This window comes from Juglans regia, chromosome 12 (assembly GCF_001411555.2).
Source record: "Juglans regia cultivar Chandler chromosome 12, Walnut 2.0, whole genome shotgun sequence".
Classification (NCBI taxonomy): domain Eukaryota; kingdom Viridiplantae; phylum Streptophyta; class Magnoliopsida; order Fagales; family Juglandaceae; genus Juglans; species Juglans regia.
Genome location: NC_049912.1, coordinates 22893139 through 22913553, shown reverse-complemented (window position 1 = coordinate 22913553; position 20415 = coordinate 22893139). Strand labels below are relative to the sequence as shown.

The window sequence follows — 20415 nt, the reverse complement described above, 5'->3', positions numbered from 1 at the left end:
TGTACTCAGGGCCTAAGTTGTTGAGAACATAGAGGGTAATATCATTAGCGGAGAGAGGAGCATCAATGAGAGCAAGTTCATCAGCAATAAACTTGGCAAAATATAGGAATTTTGTAACAGTGCGTGTGCCACGCTGGATGAGTGTGAGATCCTCTTTGAGTTGCATAACTCATGTTCTGGAATGGCTGGCATATAGCTTGGTTAGTTTGTTCCAGGCTTGAGAAGATGTCTTGAAAGCAGCTATAAAGGGTATCACAACATCTATCACCGAAGTAAGGATAACATTCAAGATCAATTTGCCCTGACGAAACCAGTGAGTGTAAGTAGCGGTAGCTGCTGCATCAGGGTTCATGGACAAAGGGTTTGTAGAGCATGTGAGTGTACCATCGAGAAGAATTGTATAGGTTGTAGCCGAGAAGAATTAACTCAAATTGTGCATGCCAAAAAGGATAATTTGTTGGTGTGAGTTGAGTAGTGATTTGCTGGGCAGCGTTAACGGCAACAGGGGGAAGAGCAAGGATAGGTGCTAGGTTAGCCATTAGAGAAGCTGTAGAAAGGATCAAGAAACTCGTTGGAGAGAAAGGTCAATTTGATACCATATAGGGAAAATATGAGAGCAGATTTGAAGGTAATGACTCGTACACCTTTCTCCATTTGCATTAGTAGGTATAAATACAAAGTTCTAATGCTTGAGTTAAGCTTGAAATTATGCTATTCTATAACTGACTATCTAAGTTATATACAATATCAACTATGAGTTGTACACGAATTTAACATTCAAATTTAAACTTGCAGGAGCTGACTTGTAGAAGCTGATTTGTGAGCTGTTGATTTTGTGGGCTGATTCTGCAGGAGAGTAATGGCTTTTCTTATAGATTTAAATTTGAGCTCAACTCAGATTAGCTCAGCTGTTTCCATATTATAAATATAGCCTAGTGCCCCTTTATTGGAACCATCTATTGTGTGAAAATCCATTTGCTAAGGATATACTAATATATTACTGTTAGATTATAAGCCATATGAAAAATAAAATAAAAAAGAAGAAGTTGAGAATCTGTTCTCTACAGTGGCATATAAATAATAATTTTTTTTTTCACTTACAAATAGGAAATGATGGATTGGTTAATAAGAGAATTCCTATAATTATAAATAACAAAGAAAACAAAAGTAATGTTGCATTTTGTACACACAAAATAAATTTCTTTACGTGGTTCGTTTTGAGCCATGCATTGCACATGAGAAAAGATGGAGCAAGCAATTTGTTCTTTTAGCACGTAAGCTGTACAAGTATGAAATCAGACGACATCGTTTTTTGCTAACATGAATATAGTCGTGTCGTACCCACACCATACCCTTCAATCACATGCTGCTGCCACCCCAACTACGCCAACCACGACGATTAGATTCTGGCAATCTTATCGGAGCTATCCCTTCAGGGCTCGGCACCCATATTGTAAAAATTAAGGTAATTTTAAATGTTATCACCCTTAATTCTATATTGATCTTTAGGGATGATGGGTGAGGAATTATCTAAATCGAATGAAAGTTGCTAGTGCTCATCTGAAGGTCTTGAATGGGGTGGGAAAAGACCAGGCCTATGCTGAAACCCACATGTTGAGCATTCATCAGGGTATCATTTTCGTTCTTGAGGTGAGCCGTGTATGCCATTATGGGAGGCTTTGTGGTGTGGGTGTGTACGAAACTCCAGGAAAATGCCTTCAAGATTGCTATTTTGTTGATGGTCATGTTGGGATGTATCTGATAGTTTCTTTTAAGAATTTCATTTTCATTTGCTTTGTTTTCTCAGCTACCATATAGATATTTAGGCTATTAAGTTTTGATATCAAAGTACCCTTATGCGTGTGTGTGGGTGTGTACATGCTTACGTACACACGCATGTATATATCAATTTCTTCATTAGATTTTTTAATCCTAATTTTGTACGTGTGCGTATTGCTGTTAAACATGCAGGCTTGTGTTTCTGTTGTTCTCGTTGTATTGCAGCCTCTCTATGTTGCTAAGCACCGGTTTCTTTTGGTCTTGGCGTTTTTGTGGTTACCTTGTAGAATTGAAGACTGAATGATTCCACCTGCTGGGGTATTTGCTGTGAGAATGCAAAATCTGCATCGAATTATATTATGTTTCTCTTCAACTTCACTAGGCTAAAGCACAACAACAACCAGAGTTTTGACAGACACAACCAAAACCAAGTTGAGAAACGAGGCAATCAACTTGAGAGGATTTTCTGCTAAATCTGGTGAAAATGACGGCAAAGATGAATGGGAAAAGACTGTGACGGGATCATTTGGTGATAAAGCATCGAGTGATTTGGGATGAAATTATGTGTCGTCTTGGTCAACGGGACTGACCAAGGAACATTTTGATGGTGAGGCCCCACCTAGCAGAGGAGACTCACCACATTCTTCTGTGATCTCTTTATTGCAAGAGACTAATGATAAGCTGAGAGAATTTGAGGCAGAGAATCGTAAAAGTAAGGCTTTTGTAGATGGATGGGGCGAGAGGATGCAGAAGATGAGTGTGCTCTTGAAGCAAGTTAGAGAGCCTGGTGCAAGGGGGTCTTATCTAAAGGACTCTGAGAAAGCTGAGATGTATTGCTTGCATAAGCAGAATCCTGAGGTTTACACTGTTGAGAGGCTGGCGAAGGATTATAGGATTATGAGGCAAAGAGTGCATGCAATTCTTTGGTTGAAGGAGCTTGAGGAGGAAGAAGACAAAAAGCTTGGGCATCCTCTGGATGATTATGTGGAGCTCTTGCTTGATACTTGTCCTGAGTAAGTTATTACTTAAGAACATCAACGGGTTTATATCAGGTGACTTATGTTTGTTGCTTTTGAATGGTGTGAGAAATGGTACTTGGTGATCATAATCGTGCTTATTCTGTAATTTATATTGGTTATGTGCTATTTTATAAGAAACTTGGCTACAAGGATTAGTTGATTATAAATGCGAGATATGTATCTAACTGTATGCTCTTCTATAAGCAAACTAGCCCACTAATTTAGCATTGTAATTTTTATGTTGAAAATAAATTAATTTTTTATTAATGTGAGATATGTATCTAATCGTATGCTCTTCTATAAGCAAACTAGCCCACTAATTTAGCATTGTAATTTTTATGTTGAAAATATAGGGTGGTGATGGCCCAGATATCTTGCTTCTACTGCCATGCATGATGCATCATTTGCATGTATGTATTATTTGTTCTCGGGTTAATGTCCATATACAGTGAAATCATATCTAGTCGGTGACTGTTGATCCAGCTGCATCAAAGCCCAGCCGAGCCCTATGAAGTCCTAATTAGCTGCCTTCATCCAACATAATCTCTCTTAGTTGGTCATTGAACCATGTTGATTCTGATCTATATACTTTTCCGCAATGAAAAGAAGTAACCTTTGCCTTGGTTTCAATGGCCAAAGCTGTAGATTTCAATGGCCTCGATTTTCATGATTTTCTTGTTTCCATTTCTTCTTCCTAAATATGTGTTATTTTTTGTATACCCCATTGTGTACTTGGGCTATGCCTATTCTTATTAATATTATCGTTTACCTATAAAAAAGAAAAGAAAAGAAAAAAAGTAGCCTTCACTAATAAGTGAACTCCTATTATAAAAAGCCACCTCAGCTTGAGAAATGACTATTTACTTCCATTTGGTAGTTTCAAGAGTTGTTGATATGAGTGAATATACGCATGCCCTTTTTTCTGATTCATGTACTGTATTAACTTTCTTTCCTCCACCCTCTACTCTCAATTTCTTTGCTAATTCACATGACACATTTAATATCCTATTTATGCAAAAACATAAGTGTTCTTGCCATCTGTAATTCTGGAATTTTAGCTACATTGGTCAAGTAGTTGCTGAATTTAAGAAATTTTATAAGAGATTTTTGTTCTTATACCTTACTCAAAGGAGGGCGTTTTAGGGAATGTAGCGGCAGGACCTTCCTTTATATGATAAACAGAGTAGGGGTGGCTCCCTTTACACCTTAGCAAATTTCTAATATGCCACTTCATATATTAGATGCGATTAAAAAGGGGTTATTCAATATTTTGAATATAAACCGATAGATTCTAATTTGCTATGCATAAATAAACTGTACACCTCTTACACGAAAGAAAAGAAGGAATGAAGATTTAAGCAAGGAACATGTTATTCTGCCTAAGGAATCTGACTATTTTCATTCTCCTCTCATTGTTTTTTTTATAGATCATTCCTCCACTCGTTGCTATAGATATAAATTCATGAGATCAAATTACTAGGTTTTGGTTCTTGTAGATATGAATCAAATCTCTTATGTATGACATCCTATGGCATGTAGAATCACCTAAATATATGTAACATAGTAGTAGATGCAAATCGCTATGAATCTAACTTAATATCTTCAAAAAAGGGAATTCCTGATCTTTTGCCTATACACTTTGGTGGTATACTTTTCTCTGAATTTTTAATGTTTTCCATGACCTTTTGTTTCTTAAGTTGTACTTCTGTACATAACCAATCGGTATTTTTAATATGAAAAGGGATTTTGACATCGAAACAAGTTTTAGGCCTCGTTTGATTACATAGATGAGATGAGATGAGAAATTTGTGAATAATAGTAAAATTGTTTGAGTTTAGATGTTTTATAGGGTTTTGAAAAATAAGAGAGAGAAAGTTGAATAAAAATATTATAAAGTTAAAATATTGTTAGATTTTTAATGTAAATTTTGTTTTGAAATTTGAAAAAGTTGAATTATTTTTTATGTTTTGTTTGGAAGTTTGATAAAGTTAGAATAATTAGGTAATGATTAGATGAAAAAGTTGAAAATTTGAAAATTTGAAATTGAAAAGTGTTTGCATTTGTCTATTTAAATGGTGTTTGGATGTTGAGATGAATTGAGACCATCAATGAAATTGAAACCAAACAAGGCCCTAGTTTTCCTAGTGCCGGTTTACCCCTGATAGAAAGACAACGATGATTGGCACCCCAGTTTATGGTTCAAACCACCACTTCTAGAAAAAAGGAGATCCAACAACCAAGTTGAATTGCTCTGACTTCTCTGGTGGTGGTTGATAATACTGCAATATTTGAACTGAATAAAGGAAACCATGCTTGGAATAGGGAAGTTACACATTTATGTTTGGAATAGGGAAGTTACATATTTTAACAGGTTGAAGGGGCCTAGTTTGATTTCTTCTAGTGGGTTTTCAGGTGGTTCAAAATTCGAGGATGGACTAAAGTTAAACAAAATTGGTATTTCTCCCAGTCACGTAAACTACAAATTCAGTACTCCTGCTTTGGTCCCATGAGAATTGCAAGGTTTTCAATTTATCCAAAAAAAAAAGCATTGCAAGGTGTTGTGCTTGACATTGTACCTTCTTTCTCTGGTCTTGATAATGAACTTGAAAGTGCTAGTTATGGGTATGTATATGTGATATGTATGAATGACATGGTTTTGGGATGCTAAAGGCTCATCATAACCCTGATAAGCCTTAGGTTAGGGGTGAACAACTGATTTATGCTATTATAGAAGAAAAATGATTTCTTATACTTCTTTCTCCTTTCATCTTGCAGATTTTTAAATTTCCACGACAGGGAATTCCATGTGGCTTCCCTTTCTTACAAACCTGACTTCAAAGTCATGCCGGAGGGTTGGGATGGTACCACCAAAGATCTGGATGAAGTCCATTATGAGATCTCCCAGAAAGAAGATGAAATGCTTTATCAAGAATTTGTCCAGAGGATGAACTTCAATAAAAAGAAAGTAAGTTCTCATGCTCACCCTTTTTGCCCTGAGCAAAAGAAAGTGAAAAAATCACCGATTAAAAAAAGAAGAAAGTGAAATATTAATTAGGGCTAAAGAGTCGGATTTATATTTTAACATATGCTATTTATTTTATTATTGGTATTATTAGATTGATGTTAAGCTTGTGGTTATAAGCTTCCTGCTCTTTATTCTTTGATTCCAAGTTAATGCATGATTGCCCTTCAGCGATAAAAGAACTCATACATTTTACAAGTCATGCCCCTTAATTCTCACACATACCCACTCAGTCGGATATGTAAGGTGAGTGAAGAACTTATTCTGTCTTTATAAGAGGAAGTTGGTTTGTATATGATGATTTAGACGGAGATACACAGGAGTGGTATCATGGTGCCATTTGAGAGTGGAGATGGAGGTGACTTGGAAGCTGAGGTTTAGCTGGTGATCAAGGATTGATCTGTCGGCGAATTAGACAACTCAAGTTGAGTGCCTTGCATAAAATGGGGCCTTAGAGTTTGCAGTCATTGATTAGTTGGTTAACCTGCATACGAACTCATTCTTTTTATGGCTGCTTTTGGAAGTTAGACAAACCTATTTTTTGATAGTAAGAAAATGTTTATTGGTAAATAAAAGTAGTCTAGTATACGGAGTTGAAGAGGAATAAGATGTAAAGGTTGAAGATGAAAGGCCAAAGAAAATGACTGGAATGACTAGTGGTCACTGGTAGGGATGAGTTTTGGACCTCTTGGATAGGTCTCATCAACTTGCCAAATATTTGCTGCTTGTCCCATTGTGTCCACCTTAATTTAGGGCTCGTTTGTTTTCGGAAATGAGATGAAAGTTAAAAAGTTAAATAAAATATTGTTAGAGTATATTTTTTAATATTATTTTTGTTTTAGAATTTGAAAAAATTGAATTATTTATTTTATTTTGTATTGGAAGTTTAGAAAGTTATAATGATTAGATTAGATGAGATGAGATATTTTTTCAAAATAAACGAGGCCTAGTCTTCGTGTAGGTGTCCCCCCCCCCCCCCCCCCCCCAAAAAAAAAAAAAAAAAAACCTCTCCCCCTCGAGAAGTTAGGGGGTTTTCTTGTTTTCTTCTCAATTTTTATTTTCTATTAATTTACTGCAGACCCAATATAAAGATCAATGTCATATATATTTCACTTGTGCTATTTTGAACCCTTTAAATAATATAGTCACTGGTTTTGGTCGGGTGCAGATTGCAGGGGAGGTCAAATGCCACAAGTACAGCCGGCGCCGTCCATCAGAAGGGTGGAATTTTACAGTAGAGAAACTGGGACCTCGAGGGAAGCGTGGAGGTGGTGGTGGCTGGAAATTTGTCAGCTTGCCTAATGGTTCCAGCGGACCTCTTAGGAGTGGTTTGGATTCAGAGATGAATTGAGATGGTTTATGAATAATAGAATAAAAGTTAAATTATTTATCATATTTTGTGTAGAAATTTAGAAAAGTTATTTTGAAATTTGAAAAAGTTGAATTGTTTATTATATTTTATATAAAAATTTAAAAAATTATAATAATAAGATGAGATGAATTGAGATGAATTGAGATGAGTTGAGATGTGTTACGAATACAAACGAGACCTTAATGAAATGGAGAAGATGTATGTGAAGCGAGAGACCCCCCGCGGCCGCCGCAAGATACTTCCCTGACGAGTCTGATTCTAGATCAATCTTAAACTTAGATTTTTGTGGCACGTATATGATGGTTGGGATTCTAAGCTGGAACTTCTAACCCCCCGGGGCGTGCGGCTGTCAGAAGAATGTTCTTTGGTTAGGAGTATGTATCTCTTATATGTTACACCAGTGAAACTTGTTAGGAGTTCAACTTTGAGCAAATTCATGTGCGCTCTTCCTTGCTTCTTACTAGGGTAAGCTAGCAATAACAATAAGAAATTTCACTAAAAACATCTCATCTCATCTCATCTCACCTCACCTCATCTCACTTCATCATTATAACTTTCTCAAATCCCCACACAAAATAAAATAAACAATTCAATTTTTTCAAATTCCAAAACAACAATAATATTAAAAAATATATTCTAACAATATTTTATTCAACTTTTTAACTTTAATCTCAACTCATCTCATCTCATCTCTGAAAACAAACGACGTAAGATGAGATTAAATATGGTTTCAAATTGGGGCAAAGAGACCAATTCAAACTGTAATATGGATGCCACAAAGCAAGCATACTATCTCATCGGGATGAGAATATTTTCTCTGTTAGAAGTAACAGACGAGCCTTGTGGGATTACTAGAATTAGTTCATTTTTCTTTTAAATTACATTTTTCACTCTTGAATTACCAACATTTTTTTTAGAAATTTTAACTTTGAAAAAAAAAAAAAAAACAATATGGGCATCCTAAACTACCTAATTTTAGTAATTTGCACTATCGATTAAGATTTGACCTTTTCGTCTATAAAAATAGGAATTTAAGACTACATGAAAGATTGATTTCTCAATTCAAAATACTTTTTCCTCAAGTTTTCATGCAAACATATTTTAACCTTAAAAAAATACTATCATCTTTTAAAAAAAAAAAAATCGCCTTGGATGGGTAAACTCCCTATTTAAAAAAAAAAATTATTTAGTTTATTACTGTTATTGGGGTATAATATAATTTTGAAGGTACTCAATTGAAAATAAAGTGAAAATATATTATTGAACATCCATTGTCAAAATAAGAAACTATAAAAGTAGTAGAAGAGCTTGTATTTTATTTATTTGAAAAGAATAATAGGTTGAGAAACCATTTCAATTTATCTCATCTCATCATTATAATTTTATCAATTTTTTATATAAAATATAATAAAAAATTCAATTTTTTTAAATTACAATTCAACTTTTTCAAATTAACTTTTTATCTAAAATTAATTCATTCCATTTCAGTACGGGGTATTGCTAATACATTGCAATTATAAGAGTTTTGATAGATCAAGTATAGGATGGACAGTGCATGGACAAAAGCAAAAAAATTGCTATTTTGTTATTGTTTGTGTACATTTCATGCATCCATTCTGTTCGTGCATAATTTATTTCTGTAACTGTAACCGTACGGTCGTTCTTTATTCAATTATGAATATAGCGTTAATTCAGATCTTCCATTGCTCACAGTGGTAAAAAAGCAACTACTGTGCTGCAAGCACAAAGAAGCAGCAGCATGTTTTTTGCATTGCAACGACCATGAGGAGCAACAGCCATAACAACGAAGAAGATCAGCGCAAGAAAGAAAGCACTATCTCCGGCTTAGATTCGAGATTCAACCAGACCCTCAGAAATGTTCAAGGGTAAGAATCCCCCCAATTCCCGACAATTCTAAACTTCCCATTTCTTTTTTTTGATAAGTAGACTAAGAATCCCCCCAATTCCCGACAATTCTAAACTTCCCATTTCTTTTTTTTGATAAGTAGACTAAACTTCCCATTTCTCAGTCATGCATTTGCTTGAATTTTTCCGTGAAGACTTGAAAACCCAGCTTCTGACCTCCTGAGGAAGCCCTTACGAAACTCATGACATGAGTTTTCGAGGATTTTCAGATTTCAATTTTCAATGGGTCTGTGGTGTTAGATTTGGAAAACCCATTTGGATATTGGTTCTAACTATGTTTTGGCTTTGATCTCTCGAACTCTATATACGATAAAAAAAAGTTCATAAACGTTCTGGTTGATTTTTTTTTTATCTTTTGGTAGATATCAGCGAGGAATGTCGTGTAATTCATAGGATCTGTGTATTCGGATTGGGTGATTTCATTAACGCTCTGTTCTGTTTGGTTATGTCATCTCCTACAAAATTACTTTTGGAGTTGCGTTTCTTTATGAACAAAGCTTATTATTTGTTATCTATATGTGCCATGTGAAACGGTTGGAATGGTTCTATCTAATATTTAGATAGAGACCTATAGCATACCTTCTATAGCTGTTGCCGTGCTCCTGTTGTAATTTCGTCTTCTTAGCAATCAAGATATTTTGGTCTATCTAGGTTGCTCAAAGGCCGAAGTATTCCTGGTAAAATTTTACTGACTAGAAGATCAGATCCAAGCTTACAAGAACCTTCTCCTGAGTATGAAAGGAGCTCCTCATTCAAGGATGCTAGTTCAAGTGATCGCATGGCCAAGGCAGTAGAGGCAATTTTGACAGCCATTTTTACTGATTCTTTTATTATTATTTTGATCGTTATTATAGAAACATGATGTATGAAATTTTGAAGATTCATAATTTAAAGTTGGGATTTTACTCTCAATGTAGGAAGAAGTCCAGAGTACAAGCAATCCAAATAAGAACATAAATGTCAATCAGTTGAAAACATCAACCTCAAATATTGAAAATACATCCAAAGAAGTTCAGAAATCTGCTATGGGTGCTAGAGCTACAGATTCTGCAAGGGTTATGAAATTCACCAAGGTGCTCTCTGGGACAACAGTCATATTAGGTATTGTTTATCTTCCCTGTCTTTTAGCCCTTTCCTTGTATCTTGATCGATATGCTGGGACGGATATTCTAGAGTATGATGGATTTCCCATGAACCTAAGTCTAATGGATTGTTCTCTGCCCAATGTTATCTTGTGATACCCATATGATAAGTGAGGGTATGTGATATATGAGATTCCACATTGCTTGGGAATGAGAAGTTATTGCTCTTTATAGGGTTTCAATAGGGCTCCAATTGTATCATTGACTATACTCCTTGGGCCTTCCATTGGGGCGTTACAAGTGGTATCAAAGCCTATACCAACCATAAATGTGGGATTTGAACCATGTCACCTACGACGGATTGGCCCGACAAGGACGTCGGGAACATAAGGGAGGGAGATTGTGATACCCCATTCTGATAAGTGATAAAGGTAGGTGGTATTATGATACCCCATATGATAAGTGAGGGTAGGTGGTGTATGAGATCACACATTGCTTGGAAAAGAGAAGTTCTTGCTCTTTATAAGGTTCCAATGGGCTCCAATTGTATCATTGATTAGTCTTTTTGGAGTATAGATCATGCGGTTTGGGCCTTCCATTGGATGTTACATATCTTCTATTGAATTATTTTTATAGGAAATCCATTTTTCTAATAAAACATCCAATTGGAACATAAACCATATTTCTGAAAAAGGATCATCCCTTTTAGTGATGTACAATTCTAACCTAATAGCATCCTCATTATCTTAATAGCACTCTTTTTAGGCACTCCCTTTATCACACATTTGATTGCAACTTGCCTATTTTGAACTTAAATTTCATTTTTCGGTGCATTGCATAGATGTTCACTTGCCCTGCCATCAGCATGATCTCTTTTGTAGAGTTTATTGATTTCTAAAATTTAACTTTCTAATATCACTTTGTAGAGAATTTGCATGAGTTAGCTTGGAGTGGAGTACCAGATTATATGCGACCTGATATCTGGAGGCTTCTCTTGGTAAGTTTGAGAGTTCTGGTCTAGGCTTGTAACCTATTATTGTTTATATACAGAAATGTCAGACTTGTAATAAAATGTTTCCTAGTTTATAATTAGAGATATTAATTTGAATATAGAGCTTTGAAATCCAATTTATTGTCCATTAGACTGATACAGAAAACATATTTCAAAGAAGATCTTAATGCTTCATATGTGATAATAGGTGCTCTGTCGTGATTTTTTTTTCACTCGATTTTAGCGAAGACCTTTAGTTTTTAGTACTTGTACGTTTGGAAGCAAGCTTCTATTTCCGGATTCTAGATGTCACATGGATTTTGACCTTCTTGTGTTCACAGACAAAGCATGACTCCTGTTAGTGAAATCTCAGGCAATAGAATGTTAAAGGGCTGGTTATAATTTTACTTGGATGAATGGGCCCCACAGTCAGCTATATGGGTCCTATGATCCTAATATGTTGCTGTGAGACCATTGTTGTATGTGCTTAGAAAAAGATCTCCGTTATTTGAGATTTCTCTGACATGAGTGGTGTAAACATGAGATAATCCAATTCCCATATTGTAAAATATCATCTACCAAAATGATCCGGTAGAAATCCAAAATTCTACTTAAATGTTGGGTCTAGTGCAAAGAAAAAATTAAATATGTTGGAAGGAAAATTTTCCTCTTCACAGTTTGGACTTCTCATCTATGGAAAAGCTTTATTTTTTAGAAGCACCATTCAAATCTTTCCAGATATGTTTGAAAACTGAAATCAACTTAAAATTCTTGCTAAGACCTCTTCATCAAGATTGTCAAGCATTGATAAGTTATGGCCTTTTTGGGATATCAGAAGGCAGAAATGATTTATTATTATTTCTTAAACTCTTCTACTGACGTTAAACTGTTCCTAAAATGCTCATTTTGTGTTGCATATATTGGACGGACCATCACATTTAAGCTCAGGGGCCTACATAATCTGGCTTTTTCACTTGAACTTTCTTATTTGTTTGAATTTTGTTGCTTACTTGAAATTTAAAATGAACTGACAACAGGGATATGCACCACCTAATTCAGATAGAAGGGAGGGAGTTCTAAGAAGAAAGCGCCTCGAGTATCTCGACTGTGTTTCTCAGTGTTATGACATTCCAGATAGTGACAGATCAGACGATGAGATCAACATGCTTCGCCAGGTACTTTCAGTGGTTATTGAATTCTGATTCTGATCATTATTGTTCTCTTGTGCCCTATTTTTAACAAATTGCCGATATTATTCTTGTCAGATTGCTGTTGATTGTCCACGAACCGTACCTGATGTCTCTTTCTTCCAGGAACCACAAGTTCAGAAATCCTTGGAGCGCATCCTTTATACATGGTTAGATTTTATTTTTAGTTGCAGTGGCTTCTACATGCCATGTAATACATGCATTCTAGGTAAAAGAAGAAATGAATGCCCCAGCCTTGCCAAACTAAATCAACTGAATTAAGTAAAAATTTGGATTCGACATACTGTTGGAATACTTTATCACATGAATAAGTCGTCAGTAATTTTCTGACAGAATTCTTGCTTAGTTGCTTCAGGGATGTGTTGCTGTGCTACATATCCAAATATAGGTAGACCAGTCACCATTCTTTTCTTTTTTATTGCTTCTGCTCTAAACCTATAAAGGTTTTGGATCAATGCCTAAAAACTACCAGTTAAACATGAAAATAGTTACATTTTAGTGTTGTTTTGTCAGTTTGAATTTGTATTTAATCAAATCTGATTATATTCAGATTTAACAATAATTCAGCTGAATCTATCTAAATTAATGTCTGTTTAGGTGTTTACAGAATTGTTTATTTACTATTAATTACGTCATTTTTCTTCAGTTCCAGATCCAGTCTTTCAATGTGAACCTTGGTATATGTTACTACATTCACACCTTTGACTCTCTGGATTTGCTTTGAATTTGACTTGCTCATAGCCTGTGCTTTGTTTGTGATGCTCCTTCCTACTGCAGTATAAAGTTTATCTCATTTATGCGATTTTTCCACTGTATACTTATAGGGTTATGGTGTGACAAAGGATCTCCTACCCTAGTGGGTGCATGAAAAAACTGTTTTCTGTTATCTGTACATACAAATGTACATACACACACACATATATATATATAAAGGAAAATTTTGTGATATATTAGAGGTGTAGGATCCGCTGATCAGGAGGTTTTTTTGGCTCTTGGGTGATCTTCCATCTGATTTGAACACTCAATATTGACCTTTGAAAAGTGTAAATGTGGATGATGGCAGAGACATTGCGACAAAGCTCTCTTAGATATAGTGATGAATAAGCGCTCCCTATAATCTGTTGTTCAGATTTATGACAGAACGCCTACACGTACTGCATGCCTCATCTATCCTTTTTTAGTTATTCTTTTCATGATTAATATAAACTATTAGGGTATATGCTTCAACTGTTTTAGGGAGGGGGTGCATTGTAATTTTTTTGGTAGTTCAAGGGGCGATTGCTAAAATTGATAGTTTGAGATAGTCAAGTTTATTTTCCCCAAACTATTAATGGTCAATGGTTCCCCCCCGTGCCCCAAAAAAAAATCCACACTCCATGTCCGCCACTCATTATTTTTTTGTTCATTTCCTTAGGGAAGGAAAAAAAGAAAAACTGGTCAACAAGTAGAATATGGTTGTCAAAATGTCCTCATTGGAGTATTTTCCTTGTGTTGTCATAGTATTAATTGGTCTGTCTCTTTTCTATGTTTTCTGATTTCTTTCCAGGGCCATTCGGCATCCTGCAAGTGGATATGTTCAGGGAATAAATGATTTAGCTACTCCCTTTCTAGTTGTTTTCTTGTCAGAATACTTGGAAGGGGGCATGGATGGCTGGTCAATCTCTAATTTATCTCCTGAAAAAATCTCTAACATGGAGGCCGATTGCTATTGGTGTCTATCGAACTTGCTTGATGGGATGCAAGACCATTACACATTTGCTCAACCAGGAATCCAAAGGCTGGTGTTTAAACTGAAGGAATTGGTTAGGCGGATTGATGGTAACTCCTTTCTTTTAGCCTCTAGTTTCTTACTCTAGAACCCCTTTATTTGCATTAAATGAACTGCCTTACACCATTATACATTAATTCCATACTTGTTTTTGTGATTTGCCTATGTATTCTTGTGTTTGTTTTGGGTTGAATTGGAAGTCTCAATCATTCCCACTTTTGTATGTGCAGCACATATAGAGCAAACCTAAAAATCCTTTGGTGCTCAACTATCCATATTTTTTTATTTAGATGGCAGTAACTAATTCATATTTCTAATAAGCCAAACTCTTGGGAAGTTTTTGTTCTCCAAATTTTGCACAAAACTTTTTGAATGGTCTTGTACATTTGCCTACCAAGGTGGCCCATTTGCACAAAGCCAACTTTAGAAATTCGTGGGAAGTTTTCTATTAAGCCAAACCCTTGGAAGTTTTCAGTCTCCAACAAAGGCATGTTTACATCTTAAAAAACAGGGGCTTTTGTACATTTTGTGGTCAAATAATTTCTTATCATTATTCCCGCTTCCTACCAAGGTGGCCCAAGGTGATGTATGATGAGTTTAAGTTTCATTTGGTAAAATGGGCCACAATATGCTCCCCCATCTCAGAAGGAGGTCTGGGTATTAGGAATTTGCAGGTTTTTAACAACGCTTTGTTGGATAAATAGTTGTGAAGATACCATTAAAAATGGGGTACCTTGTGGAGAAATATAATAGAATCGAAGTACGGTGAAGCATGGGGGAGGTTGGTGTTCAAATGAGGTAAGTGGGGCATACGGCGTGGGCTTTGGAAGCACATAAGAAGAGGATGGGATGCCTACTCTAGAAATACCCGGTTTGAGGTGGGTGACGGACTCAAGATCAAATGTTGGCATGACATATGGTGTGGCAACAGGACACTCAAGGAAGCTTATCCAGAAGTCTATGGTATAACAAGAATGAAAGAAGCCTCGATTACGGACCTTTTGGTTACATTAAATGGTGCTCCTCAATATGATCGAGAAGTCGACACAATATCGGATTTTTATAATCTCATATATTCCACTCGCATGAGGAGGGAAGTTGAAGATAAGATTTTCTGGCGTCACTCCAAGAAAGGGAAGTTCACCGTCCGCTCCTTCTATCAAGCCATGAACACACATACAACAAACCCATACCCATGGAAGAGTATTTGGAAGACAAAGGCACCCTTCTTTGTATGGACAACTTCACTGGGAAAGATACTCACACTTGACAATTTAAGGAAACGTCGATTCATTGTCATCGAGTGGTGTTGCATGTGCAAAACGTGTGGGAAGTCAGTTGATCATTTATAACTTCATTGTGAGGTTGCCACGATCTTGTGGAATGACTTCTTCACTAGGGTGGGACTTACTTGGTGATGCCGAGAAGGGTGATAAATCTCTTAGCTTCTTGGAGAGGCCTTCAGGGTAACCTTCATATTGCAGCAATATGGAAGATGGTCTCAATATGCTTATGGTGGTGCAGTTGGAGGGAAGGAATGACAGGAGCTTTGAAGATCGAGAGCAATCAATGGAAGAGCTTAAGAAATTGGTTTTCAATGCTTTACTCATTGGTCAGTTGTAATTGATTTCAATGGAATGAGTTTCCATGAATTTCTTGTATCACTGAACTAGCACGCTTATGCAAGGCTTTTGTATATGTCTTGTATACTTGGACTTTTGCCTATTCTTATGATCAATATTTTAATTTTATCGATATAAAGAAAAAAGAAATCTTCCCTAAAGTTATTGTCAAAATGAAGCAATTCACACTAGGGGGAGCTTATTAGCCTTATTTCTCTAGCTTCCAAGGGAAAGAGGCTGTCATGAGTGCAGAACATATGCCTTAACATCCATTTCCTAGATGGGTCCCAAACCATTTGTATTTACCATAGTGTACCACCCTACTTGAATACAACCGCTTATTTATATATTGAGAAAATTCAAGTTTGTGTAGTTTTCTGTATTCTTTTATAATTCAGAATTTTATTGGGAATTTTTTTTTTTATAGTTGATATTACATGATGCCATCTACGGTTTAAACTGCCCTAACCACTTCCCTCTCTTCTCTCCCATCTTTTAGGTTATTCTTTTATTTTCCTTCTCTGCTTCTCTCTTTTCCCTATCACCATTCTTTCCCAATTTCCTTTTATTTTCCCTCTTAAAGAAAAAAGCCAGGACACACAGTGTCTGCCAATAGGTTAGCATTATATAAAGTTCAAATTCTCTGAAGCCTGTTTCTTTATGTTTTGGCATACAAAGTTACCCGTTGCCAGAATAATGGAAATGGGGTTTTTAAGCATTTTGCTTGTTTTAAAAGTTCAAATTTGAACTTCAGTAAGGGGATGCGTCTGCTGCTGTAGGATGATATGCGGCCTTAATTAGAGTAATTGCAAAACGAAAAACTGGCGTATTAAAAAGGGAAAACTGAGTTAATTAAACTGTGGCATAATTAGAAACTGATGTCATATAGAGACTTGAGTTAGCAATGTCTGATAAAGACCATTACTATGTAGGAACTTTAGTTTTGAAGAAAATCAGAGCATATTTCTCCTAGACTCCTAGTTGCTTCAAGTGCTTTCATGGGAGAGGAACTTTTCAACTTCTTTAGTGAATAGCTTTCTTGTGCTTCGATATCTTTTTGTTGGCGTGGTTGGTGAAGCATCTTCCATTGAATTGCAGTACCAACTTGTACATCTAAGGGTATCCATTTCATTGATGCATGAAATGTGTCTATATTTCTATCATCTTACTATATCTAATCCTTCTTGTTTCTTAATTTTTTTTATATTTATAGCTGTCCAGAATTCTAAATACTATATTCTGGGTCCTACTGATGAGATCACTTTTTAAAACTGTGCTAGAACCTGTTTCAAGACACATGGAGGAGCAAGGTCTGGAATTTCTTCAATTTGCTTTCCGCTGGTTCAACTGTCTTCTAATACGTGAGGTTTGCTCCTCCTACCAATGCTTAGTGTATATATGAATTGCTGTAATCTCTTCCATTGTAACATGCTACAAATTTTCTTTAGCAGATGAATTAAGCATAATGCATTTGCGGCATATATTTGGCCATGACCTGGAGCTTTTATCTTTTATGCAAAGCTAATGTGAGCTTCTATTTGTTAGATACCTTTCCATCTTGTCACTCGCCTGTGGGACACATATCTTGCGGAAGGAGATGCATTGCCAGATTTCCTTGTGTACATATTTGCCAGTTTTCTTTTAACGGTGAGATGGCATTCTTTCTTTTTTCGCTGAGATGAGCTCTTGATTTTGGTAACTGTCAATGTCATTGTGTCTTTTTACTGCTTTTTGGTTATTAACAAAAATACAAAGGCTGGCATGTTTCGCAACTTTGATTTTATGAAAAAGCAAATGTTTTCACATCATTGTGCATTGGGATTAAGTGTAGTCTAAAATATCTTGCGTACCATTCAAGTGCCACTTTTGAACCTGTCTTTGTACTGTATTTTTTGTGAGCTCCTCATTTGGACATGGTATGCATTCCACTTAGGAATTCTAAAGCCAGAACAACCCTGGCTTTAGTGCTAACTCATGAGTACCTTTACTTGTAATATGCTGATACATGGAGAGAGAAATTTTGATGATGAGAAATCCCAGAAATCGTGCAAATGCAACATGCCTTCTACCAGTTAAACCCTAGACCTATATAACGCACCCACATCACATGGATTAGGTAAATGATCATCAGCTTTTCAAAGATGGGATGTGGACTCTACAAATCGTTTACACCCAAGGGCTTGAACCTTGTACTTGGTGGGAGCATACCCCCAAAATGAAGGCCCTAACTACTTGAGCCAATCCCAAGGGGTCCTTTGGAGAGAAATATTTCATGTTTTATCAAGCAAATTCCTGTCAGACATTCCTAGTTTCAGTGGCCTCCAGAGGGTTTTTCTCTAATTCCCATTTAGGAATTAAGTCATATTCAGTACACCTAAGGCTGTGGATGCTTTACTGTATGGCTGGTGATTGAACCTGTTATGGCCAAGGGAACACTGGTTTTCATTGGCTAGCTCATATGCTAAATATTCTGGCCTAAGCTGTTGTATAGATCATGATCAGTGTATTGCTGCACTTTTATTCCTATTCCATGCACCTTATCTTTTTCATTTTTTTGGGGTAGTAAAAGAACAATATGCCTTGTAATAAAACCTTGGTTCTTGGCAGAATAATATCGTCTCTTTAAAGTACCTATTTTTTAAAGCAAATCTGCCATCCTAAAACTGATTTGATAGCAGCATATCCTTAGTTCTATACCAGCCATAGGATCAGCTGCTCAATTTTTTTCCTGGTAAATGCGATATGAAACTTCTCAAAAGATATATGAAAGTCTTGAACCACTGTCCTCATTGTTGAAGGCGTTTTAGAATTTCCTTTAACACTTTCAGTAACGTCTTCACGTCCCGGTGAACATGAAAGGCTATCTCTGTATGGTCCTAATAACATTTTATGATAATCCATTAAGTTGTGCCTTTTTCTCCTGATAATCTCTGGATGGTGACTAGATGATTTTACACTCCAATGCAATGGTGATAATTATATGTCGAGTAATTGACATGAGCTGTTACCTTATCTTCAGTGGTCAGATAAGCTTCAGAAGCTTGATTTCCAAGAATTAGTGATGTTCCTTCAACACCTTCCAACACAAAACTGGACTCACCCAGAACTTGAGATGGTGCTTTCAAGAGCATTCATGTGGCACAGTATGTTCAATAACTCTCCCAGCCACTTAGCTAATTAGAAAGGGATTTCGGGTATTCGCCAGTTTGGAATTTTATTCTTTTCTTACTTCAGTAAGGGAAGCCAGTCAATTTGCTCATATTGTATTGTGGTTTATGATGTCTGTATTTTTGGGCGTTTCTTTTGTAGATTTACTTTGACACGAGGATAAAAAGAAAAAGGAAAAAAATGCTTGTATAAATTTTTTCTATTTCGGGAGTGTAGCCCAGCTGACTGTTTTTGTTCCTGGTAAATGGTGAACTCCCAGCTGTATCTACAGAATGGGTATATTTTTGTTCTTGATTATATAACTGCTCGGTTGGCTGCCTCAGCCAAACTGACTGTTTGGGGAATCCCATTCAAGATTAGATTTTTCTGGTGTATTGGTAATGGCAGTCTCACAGGCCACAGCTAAATGCATCTTGGCCGTTGGAAGGTTGTGTTCGTTCAGTTGTTTGAGAGTAAAAGATCTCTTGTAAAACAGCATTGATGGGAGGAAAACGAGCAACTAAGACAGCCATTGTCGAAACTCTTTCTGTGAGAGTTCACCCTTGGTGTCAATCGCAGAGGCAGCAAGAGCACAAGCAGCAGAACACACGCACATAACATGGCAAGATATCGTTATCCATTTCTGAGCATTGTGAAGAGCAGGGAGGGGAGCGTTGGACGAAGAATGGCCGACTCACGTAGGGGAGGAGGGGAGGGAGGTTCGACAAACAGCAAGACCTGGACTACAAATTCACCTCCTTAAAATACACAAAAAAAGAAAGGACTAAAAAGGCTCCTCACTCTGCACAATTTTCTTCTTAATTATACTTTGCACGTTCTCCTCATGAACGATCATCCTCTTTTGCAATCTCCATAGTTGTTGCCACTTAGCTTCAATTCAACACTTTTTACTACATTATGTACATTAAAATTGTGAAATGTTTACAATTTAAAATTGGAAAATCTAAAGTCCTTTTAAAATATATATATATATATATTTATATATATATATATACCAATTTCCATTGTCCGTAGTGATTTTGGATAAATCCCACGTTAAAATTACATAAAGTTCTCTAGTATTTAATCAGTGTATTATTGTTGGGAATCTGTGATTACCTTTTAAGGACTAAAATGCCCTCTACCCTATTGCTACCACCGCCATTCTCCACGACACCGAGCACATGCCAGAGCACCTTTCGTTGTTGCCGCCACTGGTGTAAAAAAAATCCGAAAAATCGGCCCGAGCCTATCAAACTAGTTTGGTCCGGAACTGATTTCCGTAATGAAAAAACTGGCCAGAACCGGTCCGGTTCGGTTCTGGGTTTTTTAGGCCCGGACCGATTCCATTTAATATGTATTTTAAATTATTTTTTAAAATATTATATATAATATATAATAATATAAATTATAATTATATATAAGATAATATTATTATAATTTATAAAATAAAAGTTTAATCTTAAACATAAAAATTTA

At 36.1% G+C, this 20415-nt stretch overlaps 1 protein-coding gene and 1 pseudogene across 1 annotated transcript; both read left to right on the top strand.

Annotated features, from left to right (window-relative positions):
• The first annotated feature begins 1539 nt into the window (after window positions 1-1539).
• On the top strand, window positions 1540-7439 carry LOC108980490 (annotated as a pseudogene).
• A 1367-nt stretch (window positions 7440-8806) lies between these two features.
• On the top strand, window positions 8807-19311 carry LOC108980875 (GTPase-activating protein GYP1-like). The gene is made up of 10 exons (XM_018951912.2): window positions 8807-9078; window positions 9770-9914; window positions 10036-10219; window positions 11127-11197; window positions 12229-12366; window positions 12457-12548; window positions 13946-14217; window positions 17070-17155; window positions 17335-17436; window positions 18809-19311. The coding sequence occupies exons 1-10, from the start codon at window positions 8975-8977 to the stop codon at window positions 18968-18970; spliced, it is 1356 nt and encodes a 451-aa protein (XP_018807457.1). The 5' UTR covers window positions 8807-8974; the 3' UTR covers window positions 18971-19311.
• Window positions 19312-20415: the final 1104 nt, after the last annotated feature.

Bases quoted from the DNA above. Each gene is read 5' to 3' on its own strand.
- LOC108980875 (XM_018951912.2), top strand. From the start codon at position 8,975: ATGAGGAGCAACAGCCATAACAACGAAGAAGATCAGCGCAAGAAAGAA. The intron at 9,915-10,035 runs GCAATTTTGACA...CTCTCAATGTAG, and splicing joins GCATGGCCAAGGCAGTAGAG to GAAGAAGTCCAGAGTACAAG. The intron at 17,156-17,334 runs GTTTGCTCCTCC...TCTATTTGTTAG, and splicing joins ACTGTCTTCTAATACGTGAG to ATACCTTTCCATCTTGTCAC.